Raw genomic sequence first — 14,546 nt, forward strand, 5'->3', positions numbered from 1 at the left:
TTTTCTTAGCACAACCCTGGCAGCACATGCCTTACCCAGGTTTTATTCTTATTTTGCTCTAGTTTGACCTCTGTGAAACTTATTGTTGTAGATGAGCTCATATTATTATCAGATAGGTCAATAATTTGAACTCAGAGAATCTTCTTTTTTCTCAACTTAATACTATCAACTTAAGAATATTATTTTCTTACTGCTAAATTTACTTGTTTTTTGGTAAAGGCTTACTTTACTAAAGATCGAGTTCTTTCAAAAATGCTTTTTTGCTTCTAAATTTTATGCTTGTATTCAATCTATTTATTTATTGCCTACAGTAACATACTTACATGAAAATTCTGTCCAAAGACTTACATAGTGATAAACTCTGTTTCTTTTTCAAGCCTGAAGACATTGCAATGAAATTACTAGACTCTTCCAATAGATTGTATATTAGTAAGTATAAAAGGGATTGCCCATCCTGAATTTCTTGTTTTATGAAAAAAAAAGAACATTTTGATTTAAAGGAGAAAATGATAACAACCAGAACACTATAAGGATCTGCAACTAAGTAATGAAAAAATTAGATGGCTGAGCTGTGAACCAGGGAAAAATATATGGAGAGACAGAAATATCTAGACATTATGACGTAGTGTCAGTCTGAATTTAAACCTGAAAATACTTTCATCTGGAAAAGAGCACTTGTTTTTCTTTTTCCCAAAGGCAGAATCAATAAACAGATACAAGTCAAAGGAAGGTAGATTTCAGCTCAAAAAATAGCCAGGAGAATAGAGTGTGGCAAAGGGACAAGAGAGAGAGGGGAGAAGGGAGGAAAAAAATATGGAGAACCGAAATATGCTAAAGTAGAGTGAGCTACCTTTATGTTTTGTGTCACAGAAATTATTCATGCTCACAGGAGAAAATCTCACAGATATATATATGGAGGATGTAGGCATAATCTAATACTGGATTTGTGGACCACTGGTCTAACTAGTCACATTTTAAATTGCAGGAGTAATAAGAAACAAACAAACATGTATCCTGTGCACCATTCACTAAACACACAAACTGATCTGTCCGTCTATGGATCTAAAATGGTGAATTCATTTAATTTGAACTTATCTTAGAATGAGGTCACGTGTGAGATTTAGACATAGACCTTACTTCTCTCTCATCCTATTTCAACTGCATTCTCTTGGTATAATATTTTAAATTCAAAATGCATAGCTCAAAATTAATGCATTTGGCCTTATCACACTGAGAGCTATTGTTCCCACAAAAGTAGTCATCCCAGCCATTTAGAGCAATGATTTTTATAAAATAAAGGATACATCAGTGCATAAATAATGCTCCTCTTTCCCAGTCCTACTGATTTGTTTTACTTTACAATATTATTGCATATATTTAAGCTTGTTCAGTATTCATTTTCCAGTAATATTTTCTTCATTAAAAAAATATTTTAATTTTATTAAATTTTTGAGGTTTTATTTTGAGACAGGGCTTCTCTGTTGCTTTGAAGCCTGTCCTGGAACTAGCTCTTGTAAACCAGGCTGGCCCTGGACTCACAGAGATACACCTACCTCTGCCTTCCAAGTGCTGGGATTAAAGGCATCTACCACCACTATTGACTAATGTTAGTAATATTTTTAGAACTTTCTGATTCTTTCTATCAAAGATAATTTTCTCTGCCTGCTTCAATCACTAAATCTAAATTTTAGTACTCCTCTCTTTTAAAAGGATATATTCATAAGTTTATTTTCATATTGGTATACATTTCCTTCATATAATGTAAGGTATAATATTTGTGGTTATACTTTTCAAATCTATTAAGCATTTCTTTAAATTTTAGCTTCCATAAGATAAAAGAAGGTTGGATTCTTTTCTATCATTTTATTTGGTAAATTTGTGGAATTAAACAATCATTTTTGTGTATGTATGATAATTTCACACCTTTTAAGAAGTATAGATGCTAAAACTGCAGGAATATATTAGTTATATGTTGGAAAAAATTATATTGAGTAACCTCAAAAATTAATAAAGTCCCAAAGTCACAGTCTACTGGAAATATGAAAGAAACAGTAATATATAGGAATGTAAATGAGGAAAAAACTTTTGTTTATGTGAGGGCAAACAAAATGACTGCTCTGTAAATTGCCCCTCAATACATGCACCCTGAAGATACATTCAGGGATGGGTGAATTTCTGTTCTGTAGAAATTCAAAGGTCATTGCGAATGCGTGTATACATAGTGTGGGATGAATCAGAAACTACACAAAGTACTCCTTACTTTAAGAGAATCCTGAGTGACCTTGGCTACTTTAGACATCATAGATAAACCTTTTTATATGTAATACATTTATGTAGACAAATTTAGGAGAAAAATAGAAGCCAACATTCTGACATAGTGACCTCTAAATAGGCTGTAAATGTACATTTTCCCAACAGGCATTGATGAAATGTTCTTTACATAAAGCGATCTACTACACAAACACATGTGGACATGAGCAACGGAATCTGTTAAGTAAGACATGGTGTTCAGAGATTTTGTTGTATTAAGGCCAAAGTCACTAAGACATAAAGAATGAAAGCATGGGCACAAGACGAATTCTGAAGGGTAATAAAGCCATGATCATTTGATAGGAAGCCATATGCTTCTAATTAAAGATTAATCATCTAACCTGAGATTCATTACCTTTCCAGATTTGCTGACATTTCAACGTACTTAGAGACAGTGAAACAATTCTTCATGATCTCTGAACTCCAGCTAAACACGTGTAACAAGAAGTGATTGGCTCTCTTAACACCTGGTCTTAACAAGTCTGGTCTAAGGACTGTGTGCAAAGTTCTTCCACACACAACACACTTAAAGACACACTCGTTTTTCCATAATGACCTCTGCCTACAATCTTCCTAGCCCAAAGGTAGGATTCTGTTCACACATCTCAAAGAATCAGAGAAAGCCACAACAAGCCCGTGCAGGAGCCAGACGGACGAGTTCCACCAGTGGAAGAGGAAATCAAGACGACAGGCGTTGCCCCTGGATGACTAAGAGCTTATGTTTTATTGGTCATGACTCTGCTAGACTCATGCCTTGAGGGTTCAGTTCCTTTCACAATATAACACTTTAAATTCAGGGTATCTTGAAACAGCTTGAACACAAAAATCTCTTCCATCTTCCTCAAATGCCACCAGATGAGTTGACAGAAAGGGAAGCTTTCCTAGTAGCAATTAGCATGCACTGTACTTTCCCATCAGAGGGGCAGTTTTGAAATTGATTCAGATATGTGTGGTCTGACTTCCACCTAAGATTTTATAACCCGGTGAACAAGTATTAAAGTGAATGCTATCATTTTGTACAATGCTTCTAAAATGCAAATAAGACTGAATTCTGAATTAAAATCCACAGTGTATTTTTATTTTACTCTTAACGTTTGGCATCAGTATTTGTAGAATGCTGAAAGTGACAATTGACAATTGCAGGATCATTTCTCTCCAATTGGTTGACCATCACACCTTTTTGAGAATAATAACAATAATTCTTCTGTATTCTATATTTAAAAAGATCTACAACTTTGGAGTGAATTCTGCAATGAGCCATGTTTGATATGTAAAGAGAAAACACACCCAACCCTATGCTATTTTTCCACGCTGTGTAGTGGATAATGGAGTCGTCTAAGTGTAAAGAGAGAGAGATGCGGTGGAATGCTCAGAAGCGGGGCAGCTGAGACCGCCATACCTGTTGATTAATGGAGAGGCCTTAACAGCACTCTTCTTCCATGCGTCTTGCCATGAGGAAAGGGAAGGAAGGGAAAGGTAGTGATGGCAGCAACACCTGGGGAAGGGAGATGGCGAAATATGTAAAGGGAAAATCTGCAGTGGCTGCACCCGGTGTCCATCCACAGACTGCGGTGTCCATCCACAGACTGCGGTGTCCATCCACAGACTGTGGTGTCCATTCACAGACTGCGGTGTCCATCCACAGACTGTATCAACAAAACCATTTCCAAAACCTTAGTTTCTACTTTCTTTCCTTTAAAGAATATAAAATCTCAAGAATAATGCTAACAAACTAGGTTTGTTGGCTTTTTGTTTTTTGCTAGTGTTTTTTCCTTTTTTTTGTTTTTGTTTTCTTACAGGGATTCTCTTCATAGCTCTGGTTGTTCTGGAACTTGCTCTGTAGACCATGTAGGCCTCTGCCTCCAGAGTGTGGCTATTCGTCATGACCTTGCATCCTATTCTCACATTTCAGCTAAACAGAGCAGCTTAAAGCCGTGCATTAGGACATGGGTATATATTTCTAAAATAGGAAAAACATTGATAGGATGACATTAACACAGATGCTTTCCAATAGTTAGGGTTATGTTACCTTTGTCTGTTGCCACTACCCACTTGACGCCTAAGTGACACAAAAAGGGCTTCTTTGTCTTGTTCTCCTAAGGATAAGCCACTTTAACATCAAAACAACTTCCTTTAACCTAATGGAAGAGCTATTTGTGTAGTAGTAGCAGTCCACAAACCTTGTGAGGTCAAACCAACGAAATTTGTCAAAATATTCATGTTTATTTATACTTATAAACATTGTTTTTGATATGTGATAGTTTCAGTAAGTGGAATTATATAGAAAAAAATATTTGAAAAGAGTTGATATTAATAAATTATTTGTACTTTAAGTAGAATTATTTTAATACCAATGTATGAAATAAATCTATACATGAAAAGCAAGACTTGCTACACACATTATCTATGTTTGGTTTTTAAAGACGTCTTTGATTTTATATGTTTATATTCAGATGAGCACTACGTAAGAAGTGTATCTTTTGAATAGTTTATTTAACCAAGTTTAGACATTGTAGAATTTAACTGCACATTTAAATGCATTTATTATGGAAATGTAAAATAAAAAACTAGATCTATAAAAAATTGTTTAAGAATTAAAACTAGCAGTTAATTTTCCTTTTTATAAAAAGAAGTTTACTCCTCACAGAAAAATTATTTCTTAGTGTATTTATGACCAAAAGCCTGCAACATTGTTGAAGTTTTCTTGTAAAGACAAGGATTTGCGCAACTATGTGTTTGCATTCTTGTTTCTAAAAGTAATTTCAACTTTTAATCCTAATGTTTAGGAAAGCTGCTATCAGAAAAATCTTTGAGGTTTGGAGCACAGTAATCCTTTTGGTCTTTCCATGATCCTGTTTAGATAGTATGTCTCAAAATGTTCTAGTTTCTTTACATCTTTTATCTCTGACAAGCTTCTGATTGGCCTTCCTCTCTCTTTAACAGGAAACACCTAAAGCTTAGGCAATAGTATTAGTCAGTTCTTAAATTGAGAAATCTTGGAAACTAATTGCTATCATCAGAGATTAACATCACAGAAATCTGGAGGTTGAAGTACTATGTAGGCCTGTTGAATCAAAAGAAACATCTCCACACTACAAACTCAATTATCTGATAGGACAGACTCTTTTCCTGAAGTTTGATCATGATTTTTACTTTTAACTATTGTGCATTTAATTTAAAATATTGTTCCACAAAGCATTTTTAAGTTTAAATTACTTTCAAAAATTAAAATCTATAAAGTCCAGTAATAAATATTTTTTTAATTAAACAAAATTACTCACACATTTAAATACTAGTAGGCAATTTATTTTAGGATCAGAAAATGCTTCATCTTTGGATGAATAAAATGTGGGAATCTTGCAAGCCAAAAAAAAAAAAATTGAATCCACATGCTCTGAGTTTGCAGCCAGACGGTTACATTTAATGTGGTGAAATAGACTGTTTTGAGGTAGATCCCTAATACATTAAAGTTTACAGAGATAATTAAATCTTTGTTTGGTCTAAGGAAATGTATATGTTTACATATTATCTATAATATATTTGAAACTTTTCAGAAATAAGAAAGTAAATTCAGTAAATGTATGTACACTACAAGAGAGGAATACTTATTACAACTGATCAAGTCAAGTAGAATAATTTTATAAATAGCTGTGTAGAATTGAATGTAGAAGTTTCTCAAGCAAACGAAATAAAAACTGCTAATTTGAAATGTAGAGATCAAGGTAATGAAAGAATCTTTGCCATTAGTGAGGCATTCTGGTAGAAATTATGTTCATGAAGAATGATACAAGCTAGATTTCATATAGCAATAAGAAGAAAGGGATGGGTTGTTACTTTCATGAATACCAGAATTCTGGTGGGAAGTTGATCTTTTCTATAGAGAAACGCTGACATCTGTAATGATGCTGTAAGAGTGTTAGGAACTTTCACAAAATACAATAACATTGAGAACACTATCCAAAAGACCATTAACTCTGATTCTTATACCTTCTACATGCAGAAAAATGTATGACCTTGCTTGCGAGATTCGTATTTCTTAGGTTTTGTGACTGGTTTCTGTGTGCTTTAGTGAATTAAACTCAGGAAGCTCTGGTGATCTTTATGGGCAAAGCAGAACACAAATGTTATTTTCCAAGTGGCTGAAAACTATGGACAAAGTATCAAAAGCGGTTGGGAGTTAGACGGAAAGAAATTAATGGAATGCACTTGACTGACAATACACTGAGCTGCCTTCTAAACATTGAGGAAAGTAAGGACAAAAGGGTAGATTTAAGAAACAGGGATAGGCATGCACATAAAAATGTCAGGGAGGTTGTGGAGTTTTCTCAGCTGATACAGACCTTGTGATGGGGAAAGCTGTGGAAGTATGTGCAGTGTAGAAGAAATACTTAGTGTAGAAGAAGACGTAACAAGGATACGACTTAATCTGTGGGAGTCCTGTCCTTTGCCTGATTCTCTGGATTTGTTTCTAATAGCCTGGTGTACGTGGACCAACGATATGCATGAAAGACCCACAGATTCTAGTTATCGGGACTTTTTTCCTTATCCTTTTGGTGACACAAGCCTGAAAAATAAATTTTCTGTGGGAATTGGAAAACAGATATTTCTCTTGTGTTTATCTAAGTTGTTCTATTGCTCATAAAGATTCAGGAGTCAGATAATTGGGATAAAAACCTGATAGATCTAAGAAGCACCATGCAGCCTCCAGCTGACCTCTCTACACTCCCTAGACCCAAAAGGAAGCCCCCCAAACCCACAAATCTCCAAGTCCCTCCCTAATCTTTTCTGGCCTTTCTCTCTTTCTGGATGTTTGATCCTCTGTATACTCTATGATTAAGTCCTGCCAACTACTTGCTGGATCCACCTCGATTCCACTTTATTAATATAGTCACAGGACGTCACTCCACAATCAAATATCCCGCAACGTATGTTAGTTCTAGATCTGAGTAAAACACTCCACAGTCAGTTACTTCCAGCCATGTATGATGCCATGCTTTAGGTGATGACATATTCTGGGTTTTTTCTCATCTTATGTCTTGGTAATAGCTGCTGAGTAATATGAAAGAGGTTACCTTTGCCATCATAATGATAGTATCCGTTGAATTATGGGTAGGACTAGAGTATTGAAAGGGTGGACCTCATTCATTCACTTTAACCGTGTAATTAGGAATCTCCTTCAGTGGCAACCAAAATACCAATACAGGGAAATAGATTTAGAATTTTTATAAGGGATGTTGGGTCACCTTACTGAACAGAAGTGACTGTTCTGTCACAGGGAGGGCGGTACTTGCCTTTTGAAAGTAATAAGCAGTATTTTCGCAATAAAACATACGCCCCAGATAAAGGTATGAAACGGTATTTAGCTTTTGAGATTATAGAAGAAAATATATCTAAAATAGTTGTAAAAAAATTTCAGTACCAGTTAGCACATGTTTAAAACCAATAAAAATTGAAGGGGAGATGAAAGAACACTGGATTTTAATGTTATTCTTAGATCAGTTTTTAGGGAAAGGTTAATGGCATTGCTAGGATTCTAAGCTATGTTACATCATGGTTCTGAGCTTTTAAGAAATAAGCTGCAAAGTTTAATGCTGACAAAAATAAGCTAAGTATTTAATTTTACATAGTTAATTGCATTATATTAGATTTGAGATTAATATATAAATATGAAAAGATACATTTGTACACATACATGAAAATTCAAAGTATTATATATTAATAATAGCAATATGGTGCTTAAAATTCTTATCTCAAGAAAAAACATTCTTTTAATTTAATTAAAAATGTTCTTCCGTGATTTTCTTTAAAATTATGCATGATTTCTTCAAATTTCATTCTCATAATGACAATTAGAGTACTGTCATGAAAAATTTTGATAATTATTATGATAAAATTTTCTTATGTGATAATTTTATTAATATTTAAACATTCAGTACACCCAAGACATTTAAACAATTCTAGACTTGGTGCACAGATCTGCCCTAGGTTCTTTGTATACATTATGGCTTCCAGTTTAGTGTTTCTATGAGATTTCTGAGTGTGCGAACAAGTGAATCTGATTCTTGTGTCTTCTCTTGGGCTTTTATCATTCTGGTTGTTTTTTTTTTTTTCAATTTCAATGTTTAGTTTCCGTTTTATCTTATTATGTTTTGTGTAGCATAACTTAGGTCTTAATAATAAAGTCCCAAAGTCAGATATTGGGGAAAATGCTGAGAGATCAGAGAGATAAAGGAACAAAATCACAGTCACCTTACCTGTCAACTTCCCATGTAAAAAGAGACTGAGTTCCTGTTTCCTCACTTTTTCTCTCTGCCCAGCCATATCACTTCCTGTCTGTCTGTACAGACCTCCGGACCTTTGTGGTTAGCTAGCGGCTAGCTCTGCCCTCTGATCTTCAGGCAAGCTTTATTTGTACAAGCTTTATTTGTACAAACAAGATATCACCAACATTTTGTTATAACACTGCATTTTATTATTATCTCTTAGAAGCTTGTTCTTTTGTTTTGTGTTTTTGTTTTTACACAAAACTGATAACCTAAGTACTTGTTTATAACTTATTTAATGTGGTGAATTATGTTTGCTGACCATTTTATTTTAATACATATATTCTTTAGCTCATTGGAAATAATCCCCTTGTTTCCACCCCCTAAATTGTACATTTTTACTGATTTTTTTCTCATCTTATCCTAAACTTGTTATTTATTATTATTATTATTATTATTATTATTATTATGTTTACTTATTTATTATGTGTTAATTAATTATTGTTTTTTTATAGACAGGTTTCTCTGTGCAGTTGTGAGTTTCATAGAACCTGCTCTGTACACCAATCTTGTCTCAAACTCACAGAGATCCACCTGTCTCTGCCTCCCAAGAGCTGAGACTAAAGATATGTGTCACCATTGCCTGGCAATACTTGGTATTAGTTTAAAAAGGAAATATAATCCCGTTTGAGACTTTGTTGGAACACTTAAAATACCTACTGCTGATGATATCGTTTGTTTGATAATTCAATTTGCTTTTTTAAGGTTTCATCAGCACTCAGTGTGTTCTAGGCCATGCCCTAGCAAGTGGGTTTTTTGACTACAATGCATTTTAGAAACTAAGCTGCACAATGTGTTTGTGCTTATCTGGGGTGTGACTATTGATACTCACTACACTCTGAATTGAAATTAGTGCACTCTAAATAGTTATAAGTGTGTTTGAAAATTGCCATAAAAATTTTATATGTATATATATATATATATATAATATGTATAGAGACAGATATTTTATGAAACACTCCCATATTTTAAGACATAAAATGAATGACATTGTTTTATGCTTTGTGTAACTCTTAATAACTATTTTGGTACAAGAAGGATGCATTCCCCTTCCTAGTCTTTATTCAGCATGTTGCAATGTTAGAGTCAGAAAATTGATAGTGCAGAGGCGAAGACTCTCTGGAATGAGAGAAATGAAAATTACAGCTTCAGACATCTTCTCTTATGCATGAATGAATGAGAGTTCAGAGTGAAATCCTAACATTATCATGGAAATGGGCTTGAATCTTGAAAATTTGACACTATAGTCTGAAAATGTCCAGTCTGTGCCTCTTTAATATTGAGCTGATTAAAAAGAGTGGTAATTATAACAATATAATCTCTGCTCATAGTGGCCGTATTCTAGCAAGATAAATGAGAGATGTTAAGGTGGTGTGATAGTGAAGCAGTGCTTGCTAAGATAGAGATGCAATAAGTATGGTGGAGGAACTATTATTTACATCAAAATTTAAAGAAAGAATTGGTAAAAATATAAAGAAATACAGGTGATAGAACTTAAGAACCATTGCAGTAAGAGGCAGGCAAGGCTAGAATTGAAATGAAATATATATTTTTTCACATGGAACAATTAATTGTGATAATATAAAAGGGTGAGTGGCATATGTAAAAAAGAATGAATGGTTGCCAGCAGAGTACAGTTAGGCAGTAGAAACAGGAGGAAAGCAACAAAATAAATGCAAATTGCAGGGGGCTGTAGAAATGGCTCAGAGGTAAAGAGCACTGGCTACTCTTCCAGAGGTCTTGAGTTCAATTCCCAGCAACCACATGGTGGCTCACAACCATCTGTAATGAGATCTGGCGCCCTCCTCTGGCATGCAGCCATACATAGAGGCAGAATGTTATATACATAATAAATAAATCTTTAAAAAATGCAAATTGCAGAAGTGAATCACTACTGGGCAAGAAGCTCAATATAGTGACGAGTAAATTTTAAAACAGAAATACGATACTAGAAAATGAACTGTCTAAGAAACAAGGGCTGAGAACATTTTCATATACAGATATTCACAAATGTTTCCCACAAACTACTATCACCCCAACCAGCTTAACCCAGACAGTAAACAAAATAGAGTTTAAAAATGTATGTTGAGATTACCATACACTACAGAATAAAATTCATATAGGAAAACATAGATAGTGGAGGCAGGTCTTAAATCACAAGTCCAAGCAACTCTTCCATGTTTTAGACTTAAAAAAAGAAAAAAAGACTCTTAAAGTTGTCTTTTATTTTGGTCTCTGTGTTAATAATAAATAAATGAGTATAAAAGTGGGTAAAAAGTATATAATTAGTTGTGTAATGTCAAATAATAATTAATTTGAGTTAGAATTAAAGATATCCTCAAGGGAGAATTAGTCATTAAAATGTATGTATGTATGCACATCATTGTGTGTCTGGTGCCCATAAGGATTATAGCAGGATGTCGGAACCCCTGGATGTAGAATTGTAATGGGTTCTGAACTGCCCTATGGATGCCATGTATTGAATTTGAATCTTCTGCAAGTATAACAACTGTTTTTCTTCACTCAGGCATCTCTCCAGCCACATACATTTTAAGGGTATAGTACAAAAATAATTGAATTGCAGTTATCCCCCACTCTAAATTGGGTAGTCAAGGTTTGTGATGAGCAGAGATGTAAGAAAACTAACTTTACAATTACAAAACAAAATTTTCAAAGACATCATTTATGGCAGTTAACAAAGAGAAGGAAAAATTGGTCTTCTCAGAGAAGAATAGTCTTTAAATGTAAAATACACTCTTCAGCAAAATGCTTGGAATTAACCTGTACCCTTTCAAAAGACAATCTACTTCATGGTAATTAGTACTTCTGAGTAAATTCTCCATCAGCACAATTAGACTAACTAAACTCAAGTACAAGCAAATTAAAAAAAAAAAAGCAGGGTGGGGAATTGTAAATAAAACCTAGATCTAGAAATCAATGTTTTATTCAGGCTTCAAGAAATTTTAGTGACCATCCATTGTATACTAAGTAATATCCTAGTAGTTGAAGATACTATGTTGAGCAAGATACTTTAAGATGTTCATCCTTACATTAATGTATTCTAAAGTTAAAAGGTCTGATATTGAATAACTGCACACATACATGTAGGTACCAGCCGTCCTACCAACATATCTAGAAATAATTTTCAAAAGATTTTTTTAAATTATAAAATAAGTATATTATAATCATTCACACCTTGGTTTTATATATAATGACAATTTAGGTTATAAAAGTAGTGGTTGTGTTGTTTATGTTTTTGCGCCTTATAGCATACATAATCTAGATCTTTCAATTAGCTCAAGATAAGCAGTTGTAATCACCTGAGAATTTGCATTTCTGCCTCTCCAGAGTGATTGTCTTGAAGCACATTGTAGTACAAATGACATGTAGAAACAGCCAGGATTACTACACTGAAACTTAGAACCTAACTCGGTCTATCCTTCTCCAATTGTTCATTTCTAGAACTTCATTGGCTTTCAACTTTTCTTTGACATATCTCACTTTTGCAACTAACATTTTGTTACCTCCCTCCTCTTAGCAACAACTACCAGAGTTTAATCCTGCTAAAGCAAGCAACAGCTGTCAATTCTGAGTCCATTACACCACATAAACACAGGAATCCATTCACTATCAGGAAGCGTTTCCTTCGTAGAAAAAGGCTTAGGTCTTGGATACAGTCAGCAGAAGCGACGCAAAGGCATTTTGAGTTTACCCAAGTGAAAATGAAAACAAAATGGAAGGTTTCCTTTGTAAAGCAGAAATAACTCCACTCAGCCCTGTTATTTATAATCTTCAAACCTCAAGGAATGATTATTCATGGATCCGCAGAATGGGAGTGAATCACAACATTCTGTTCACCCCATCCTTCACTTGAAATACTCTGCCCGCTGTTCGTAGTTAATGCATTTTAATTTATTTTTAAAATACAAGTTGTTCTTTGGCTACGAAGCATCTCAGACACTCGCTAAAACTTTTTTTAAAATTATTTTCCCCTCAACCTGTTCACATACACCCAAACAGATAAGCAATATGCTCAGGGGAGGGATTCAGCTAACACATAGACCACCTTTTTCAATACCATAATTTAAATGACATGAAATAAAATAGTAACTTTGGGCAATGCTGTTCCTTCAAATCATATATCTCTTTTTTCATTATGTATGTATGTATTCATAATGTTTTATTTCGAGCTATAAAATATGGTATACTCTTGAGAAATATGACAGATGATAAATCTGCAGAAGGGGAGGCCATGTGCATGTGTTTTCATACTTCCGCATAACTGCTGAATTCTTTGTATTTCAATCAGCTGTCTTCTCTGGTGGATGATCAGCAGATTTAATAAACAGCAGATTGGTCTAGTAATGTATGTGGAAGCCCAATTCCTCCCCCCTTCCCCCCGCTCTACTTATATGCTCTTTTATATTCTTGTTAAGTAAAGCATTTCCTGGATGGAGAGAACTTGAAAACAAGCCATATGCCACATGAATTCCACTGTAAAAAACAATAGCTGGGCTTATTTTAAGAAGAGTGTAAAAGAAGAAACGGCATTTTTGTCTTTTAAACTCTCTATTTGTACATTATGCACACAATTTTCCTGGTTTGCTGTTGCACATGTTTTACTGTGTTAAAAATATAACTTTATGAAGTTTTACATTCTGTGACTAAATGATTCTCAGTCTTTCAAACATTCATCTTGAATAGCCACTTATGTTTGGCAGTGTCAGGGATCAAACATAGACCCATATGCATGCTAGGCAAGTGGTCTACCACTGAACAACATTCCAAACTATTAAAGAGACTTTAATCTTAAAAAGCTTAACTCATACTCCAATTTTCAATTCAAATCTTACTGACCAAATACATTAGACTTCACTATGGGAGTTTCAATCAAATTTCTGAAAATCTGATGACAGAAACTAAAATAAAATCAAGGCAAGAAAAAAGTCCTGAGAAGTTTAACAGTTTTCAGCTACACATTTTAATTCTCTTTTATTTCACTATGTTTTTAATTTAAATAGACTTTCAAAATTCAGATTATGATTTAATTACATTTCTCCCCACCCTTTCCTCCCTGAAAACAATCCCTTACATACTTTCAAATTCATAACCTCTGTTTTTACTAATTGTTATTGCATGCATACACACACACACACACACACACACATATTCCTAAATGTAACTGTTCATCTGTATAATACTGCCTGTATATGTGTATCAGGGCTGACGGTTTGACCAGTTTGTTTGTTCCTCCCTGGGGAGGCCTATCTGTTCTGTTCTCAGCATTCTTTGGTTGCCTATGCTTTATTGTGTAGCGTTGAAGACCCATGCATGGGTTTTTCGCCATTCAGTTTGTCATGTGCATTGGTGTGATACAGCCCATGTTTATGTAGTCATATTGATGAGCATTAATGTGTGTAGCTTGTGGTGTTACTAGGAGACACAGTCTCACAGCAAACTCCCTGATCCTAAAATAGATATGTCATTTAATCCCTCTCCCTTACTTCTTTCTGACCCCTCTCAGCTACCCTCCCACAAAAGCCCTCCCATATCACCGTTCCTCAAGTATATTTTAATGGTCTAATTGCTGGTAGAACACAGAATACATTAAGCGTATTTCAATAGTTAAATGCATAGAGAATATTGACGCAGTCCTGAGTCCTGTTGCCTGTCATATCAAGCAGTCATAGGTCCTAGACTCAGATTCCAGGCCATATCATCAACTTTGACCTGGTTTTCCTCTGTTATGAATTCAATTAAAAATCTTACTCTAAACAAACAAATCCATTTCTTTCCAATATCAGAAGTGGATGAGGAAATCAATCAAAAGCAGTATAGCCGTAGAATGTTATCTTCAGTGAAAGAGAAATGCTTCAGAAATAAATGCTTATTTTAAGGTTTCCTACATCAAAT

The 14,546-nt window shown here is 34.4% G+C and overlaps 1 protein-coding gene across 7 annotated transcripts in view; it reads right to left on the reverse strand.

The window, feature by feature from the left end:
* Window positions 1-14,546, reverse strand: part of Pcdh7 (protocadherin 7) — a 404,659-nt gene that overhangs the window by 174,083 nt on the left and 216,030 nt on the right. For 2 of the 7 annotated variants that reach the window (XM_087909036.1, XM_087909035.1), the window contains exon 3: window positions 3,710-3,805. The exons of the other annotated variants lie outside the window; for them this stretch is intronic. In XM_087909036.1, the coding sequence (XP_087765162.1) occupies window positions 3,717-3,805 (89 nt within the window). In that variant the 3' untranslated portion in view covers window positions 3,710-3,716. The remainder of the gene's footprint in view (window positions 1-3,709; window positions 3,806-14,546) is intronic. 7 annotated transcript variants of the gene reach the window in all.

This window comes from Myodes glareolus, chromosome 8 (genome assembly GCF_982192425.1).
Source record: "Myodes glareolus chromosome 8, mMyoGla1.1, whole genome shotgun sequence".
Classification (NCBI taxonomy): domain Eukaryota; kingdom Metazoa; phylum Chordata; class Mammalia; order Rodentia; family Cricetidae; genus Myodes; species Myodes glareolus.